This window comes from Solea senegalensis, linkage group LG12, assembly GCF_019176455.1.
Source record: "Solea senegalensis isolate Sse05_10M linkage group LG12, IFAPA_SoseM_1, whole genome shotgun sequence".
Classification (NCBI taxonomy): Eukaryota; Metazoa; Chordata; class Actinopteri; order Pleuronectiformes; family Soleidae; genus Solea; species Solea senegalensis.
Genome location: NC_058032.1, coordinates 9,192,968 through 9,198,967, shown reverse-complemented (window position 1 = coordinate 9,198,967; position 6,000 = coordinate 9,192,968). Strand labels below are relative to the sequence as shown.

Below are 6,000 nucleotides of genomic sequence, written 5' to 3'. Positions count from 1 at the left end.
AGTAATAGAAAGCAAAGGCATACCTTTGTGTTTATATGAAAATAAATGAGTAATAAGCTCTTAAAAGACTGAAAAGTCATTGAGTCCTTTTTTCTTTTTTTTAAACTTTCCCCCACTCGACATTTTCCTCTTGAGCTTTTCAGACATCCTGAAGGTACTCTTCACTTAAACTCTGAGATGCGTGGGTTTTTTCCACAGGATTGGACAGCCTTAATACAGCATCCACACCTCATCCACAGAAACAGAAAGCTGAATGTGGTTTGAGACCTCGCACACGTACACTCTCAGACGTCTGATTTCATTGTGCCATTTGGCATTCAGTCCTGGTTTTTTTTGGTTTAATTGTATGTTCTTCCTTAAACATAAAAGGTCCAGTGAGATGTAAAAGCAAGTAGAAAACTAACTGGCACATGATGTAGACAGACTCCCTGGTTTAAATCCAATGGCTGCTCTCCTAAAAGGGTGAGTGTGGGTGTCCGTGTGCATGTGTCCGGGTGCTGTATATCTGTGTTTATGTCTGTGTCGGGGGCTTCATGTCTGTAGAACATTATCCAAATCTTAAAAGTCACTTCTTAGAAAAAAACAAAAATTTTGATTATTCTTTTAAATTAGGCACATGGTCACAAAATATGTGAGTAAACAATAAATCCTTAGGTTGAACTGACCAACCTTAAGAGCAAAGCCCTGCAAGATCCCTCAAGTCTGATCTCTGATCAGATCACTGTGGTAGGCAAAGAAAACAATGTCTGTGATAGAATGGGAGTTAATTGCTGTTTTTGGTTCAGCTTGTGCATGTGAGTCCAGCAGCCCTAAGCTTCTGCAGGCTCTGTCTTTATCTGGATAAAGTTTGCAGGCAGTTGAACGGACAGCGGCAGCTCCTGCAGGCCTTTGATTCCCTGCTCATGTTGGAGGGACATCTCCCCGCGCACTTCCAGCTCCTCCACCGGGGTCAGGCCCTCACTGGGGCTGCTGCTCTGCGAGGAATGTCCATTTATCGTAGTTTCGTTTGCGACCTGCTGGGCCAGACATTCACTTGTATCAATGATCACAGTCCTGTACTGCAGCTCTGCCTCCCCTACCTCTATCTCTTCTTTGTCAAACGTATGTGCCACCAGTGATGGATCGCCGTTCACCATCGACTGAAAGTAGCTGGGGTCCAGCATCTCTTCTTTGACCTGCAGCCCTGGGAAATCACTGGATTTCAGCACGGTGGCAATTACGGTGCCAGGCTGCTGTGCCACCATGGTTTGCCCGCAGGTGGTGTTGATGGCGACCAGACGTGGGAGGCCGTTGAGGTTGGAAGCAGTGGAACTAATGACTCCTGGAGGGGAAGTGCAGCAAGAGGAGGTGGAAACAGTGGAGGAGCCCAGACTGGTGACCAGGAGCTGCTGCGGGAGGCCATCCTCCAGGCTGCCGGCTCCACCTGCTAGAGAGGCTGTTTGAATGGTGAGCACATCTTTACCACCTGCCGTGGTGGACGGCATGGTGTGTAGAATAACCCGTGGTGGGGGGGAGTGACAGGAGTCCCCATTGGTCAGAACCGTGGTGAGGGGAACAGATTGAAGAGAGCCAGATGATGTCAAGACCATGGGAACTGATGTAGGAGTGATAGTCCTGAAAAGATGAAAAACAATAAAACTAAATATGTACTAATGTTTCCCGCATCATCTCACACAAAGCTGTACTAATTGAATATTCGCTTTATATCTTTGCAAACACAGACGAGGATTATTTTTTTATGGAACCCTGTTGAGAAAGTTACCCAGTGCACAGCTATGATCCTAAACAGCAGAACTAATGCCCTTATTAATATAACAAACAGCATTGTCAGCTGCGATGCAGAAATCATTATTCTCCTTGATTCCTATAACTGCACACCATGTTACGCTGCTCAGGAAAAAGGAGAATGACTGATAACACTTCAATAAATAAAACAAGACACAGCAAACAACAGAAATTAAAGCAAATCTGAGCAAGCGACGCAATTGTTTTAAAATTCCCCTCTAACATCAGTAACTGACAAACACTAACATTATTAATACAGCCTGAATGAGACTGGATTATCGGGTCCATGTGGGTCCATGTTTGAGTCCACGTGGACTGTACTGTGCATGCTCCCTTGCTTTGGTCGAAAGAGACAATGAAAAAGACGGTAACCATGGAAACTTTTGTGGTTTGTGTGGTTATATATGGAGTGCCAAGTAACCTCAAATGTACAACCCATTGCTCAAGAAAATACTTAAAAGAGGCTGAACTCCTTGTGAGAAAGTGGAGACTGACGCGGATCCTTGGTTAGAATGAACAGAACCGCAGTCGTGTACATTGAAGCAGAAATGCAAAGTGGCTCAGAATGCAGCAAGTATGATCCATTAGTAAAGGGCTGAGTGAGCCAAATGTCACTAAAACGTCTTCTTTCAGCTTTCAGTTTCACTCCAAAGAAATCTAGACATGCAGATTAGGTTAATTGGACGCTCTAAATTGACCATAAGTGTGACTGTGAGAGTGAATGGCTGTTAATCTCTGTATGTTGGACTGCGACCGGTCCAGGGTTGGTCGTTTATGTCGGCAGGGACTGGCTACAGCCCCCTGCATCCCTCATGTATGCTAGAAAATACCCGTTCTTACCTCATAGCGTGTGTCGTATCTTGGACACCTGACCCTTGATGCTGCTGAAACACATGGATAGACTGAAGGAGCTGCCCGGTCTGTTCGCCAGTGTCTTCCTGGTACAGATACTCATCATGAGGCTCCTTCTTCATCTGCTTCACGACTTGGTGTTGACCATGACCCCGCCCATGCCCTTTGGATCCTCCGCGGACGATGGACCTGCCATTGCTAGATCTCTGGTTTCCATAGCCAGCATTGGCTTCAGAGCCCATGTCTTCATCCTCGATCACCACCAAATCAGTCGGCATCTCCTTAAATTGGTATACGAGACGCTGGCCCTCCACTTTAGCCAGGATGCCTCTTTGATAATAGTACCTGAAGCAAAAAATGGATAAGGCGCCTGTTGAACACACTATAGCAAAGTCTAATTAACTAATTTCATTATAAACATTGTACAACAATCACAGCTCGACTACACTGTTGGTGGAAACCTTCTGACTGATGCTTTAAAAACACTGTGCTCATCTGTATGTTCCTCTGACCTGAGAGCTCTTCCCATGGTCTCATAATTCATATCAGGCTTGTTCTTGTGTTTGCCCCACAGCTTTGAAACGGCTTTGGAGTCCACGAGCTTGAAGATGCCTTTCTCGCGCTGTGTCCACTTGATGTATTTGGGACAGGTGTTTTTATCCTGCAGTAAGGCCAGGAGGAATTCCCACAGGTAGATAGTATTGCCTAGAAAAGAGTGGGATGTAAAAATGAATTCATGTTTTTAACATTTCGGCAAAATCATACATTCATGGTCAGGCCTTACAGCTGTGCTATGGACATCTAAAATTTATTCTGTAATTTTTAGTTGTACTTAAAAAATATGTGGTAGCTGGAGGGTTACAGGAGTTTTTTTCTATAACCACGGTTGAAAGTGTGTGTGCCTTGGAAGAAAATTAATTATACCAAGCACAGGAGTAGATTACTCTCATTTGTGAGATACTGTGGCCAGAAGTGGTTAAAAACAGCAACACTCCCAGCAGTCAGTTAAATCCCAGACAGCATGACAGGGTGATGTATATCTGTGCACCAGAACCTGCTGTCTCCAGCCCCCTCCTGTGTGTGTGTCACACTGTATTGTGCAATAAGGGTTTCACATCAAGCAGCACTAGTCTGTTTCTATCGGTAGAGCATCAGCGTGCCCTCCGGCCTGCAATCACTTCTGTTTCCCTGTGAAACACGGCATTCTGAGAGCCTCTCATCCATTAACTCAGCCAGATTCAACACAGCTGGACTACAGGGGTTGAGTGACATGGTTTGCACACTCGGCAAGAGGAAACCGAGCATACACAAGAGGAGAAGAGACCTTGATTTTTATTGGCTCATTAAAGAAAAGCGGCCTAGTTAGCGAGACTTACCTTTGCCCTCTTTGCTCTTCTTCCTGAGTGGCAGGTTAGGGGTGGTGATAGGGGAGCAGGGACGCACAGCCCGCGGTTTCCGCACTATGATTCAAATTGAGGGGGGAGTGTGTTACAAGGTGAAAGGTGACCATGAAATCATCCAATTACTGCAACACTGGAACATTAGTACATGAAATCATTGCTGTTTTTCATTAGGAAAGGGGAGGAACTCGGTTGTTACCTTTGTTTTTTTTCTGGGGTTTCAAAGGACACTTTTGGGGAATGTCATCCATGGATGAAGTGTCCTCATCTAGGGACATGTCGAGGCCACTGTTGTCCATCTGATCTGGCCTCAGTGGGGCGTACGTCAGGTCTGACTCGAGCAGCGTGCCATAGGTGAGAACTAAGCACAAAGGAGAAATACAGGAACACAATAAACACGGATGACCCTTTTAAAAACTGTTGAGGGTTAACAATGCAACTGAGCGTACTCATTCGCTTCTCGTCCAGAATATTGTTCGGAGACTCCATGTTAAGAAGAGCGGCTGCGGCCTCGCTCGTCTCCATGCTGTCCTCTGCACCTGAGACTGCTGTTTCTGTGAAAGGACACACTTTGATCAGTATAACAGATGATCTCAGTCTTTAGTTGCTTTTGGAACACGGCCCCAGTAACATAATGCACCGCAGTTGTTTCATTAATACATGGAGCGAGCACTCAGACAAAGTGTAATCCTTTCACTCGGTTTGCAAGTACCATTTCAGTGTCCTATCTCGCAAGGTTAACTTTTGTTAAAATCCTGAATCCAAATCCAGATCACTAGAAATAAATCTTCCTTGGGCCATGACACACGTCCCCAGACAGTTACATCCAAATATGCCCCAATTATCAGAAAAACAGACAAACATAATCTAATGAAATCTACCAACATTAATTTAAAAGAGATTTAGTTGTGAAACAGCACATACTGTACACCAAATGGAGGCCAGTGATTTCCTGAATCAATTTAATTTCAACATATGAGGTCTCAATTTGATTGAACTTAATTCAATATTGATTCAGTTATAATAACAACTCTTTTTAAATATGAAATGAATGTTTGGCAGTGCTGTGCCTTCGGTGGAGAAGCTCCCAGTGGTCCTGCCATGTTTTTTAGGTACACGTCTTTTTAAGGTACGCGTCTCTCTCATGTGGCTAGATCCCGTGAGACTAAAGGGGTTGCCATATAAAAAATGTATCTTGTAATTTTATGAAGCAATACTGGATTAAAAAAAAGGAATTTTCTTTTAAACCAAACCAAGGCCAATAAAGGGCTTTTCCACTGATAAAGTATCATTCGTTTACCTGAGAGGTCCACCCCTCCCACCAAGATGGATGGTTCCTCCACAACATGGTGGGTGGTGTCCACCATGATGCCATTGGACACTTCATCTGACTCCAGTCCCGAGTACACCTGCAGGAGATCTGTTGCAGGCACCTGCTCAACAATCACTGCCGGGAATACTGACGGGTCGTCCAGCTAAATGAAAACAGGACAAACACACACGCATATAAAGAGTATGAGATGTTGCAACACTGGGGGGACTTCCACTGGGAGGCAAGGGACAGGCGGTCTTTGCAAATACATAAGTGTATATGCAATACATACACCATTAATTATGAAGTGAAGTAGTTCCTCCACTTCACATCATCATATAAAACCCCAGATGACAGCAAATTGATGTTATAACCCAATCTGGTCTACCCCTTTTTTATTGCCTTGTAAAATATTGTAGATTCATACTCAATTTCAGCTAATATGAAGGCACGTAGCATGAAGGAGTGTTCATTTCGGCGGTGGTGCAGCAGTCCATGGGGACCCGCTGAAGAAGACAGGAACCAGATGTTTGATTTGGCCCTGTTCTCCTGAGATGCTAATCTAACGCTCAGAAATTATATAAACCCAAATGAATGTTAATGGATTAATCATGAACTGCAGGCAAGCACCCTTTTCATCATGTCCTAAAT

General features: G+C 44.4%; 1 protein-coding gene across 5 annotated transcripts in view; it reads right to left on the bottom strand.

The window, feature by feature from the left end:
• elf1 (E74-like ETS transcription factor 1) overlaps positions 1–6,000 on the bottom strand; it is a 36,303-nt gene that overhangs the window by 204 nt on the left and 30,099 nt on the right. For all 5 annotated transcript variants that reach the window (XM_044040396.1, XM_044040395.1, XM_044040400.1 and 2 more), the window contains 7 exons: positions 5,338–5,512; positions 4,487–4,591; positions 4,237–4,398; positions 4,014–4,097; positions 3,150–3,342; positions 2,626–2,982; positions 1–1,614 (listed from right to left, as the gene is read on the bottom strand). The exon at positions 1–1,614 is cut by the window's left edge and continues 204 nt beyond it. In XM_044040396.1, the coding sequence (XP_043896331.1) occupies positions 810–1,614; positions 2,626–2,982; positions 3,150–3,342; positions 4,014–4,097; positions 4,237–4,398; positions 4,487–4,591; positions 5,338–5,512 (1,881 nt within the window). In that variant the 3' untranslated portion in view covers positions 1–809. The remainder of the gene's footprint in view (positions 1,615–2,625; positions 2,983–3,149; positions 3,343–4,013; positions 4,098–4,236; positions 4,399–4,486; positions 4,592–5,337; positions 5,513–6,000) is intronic.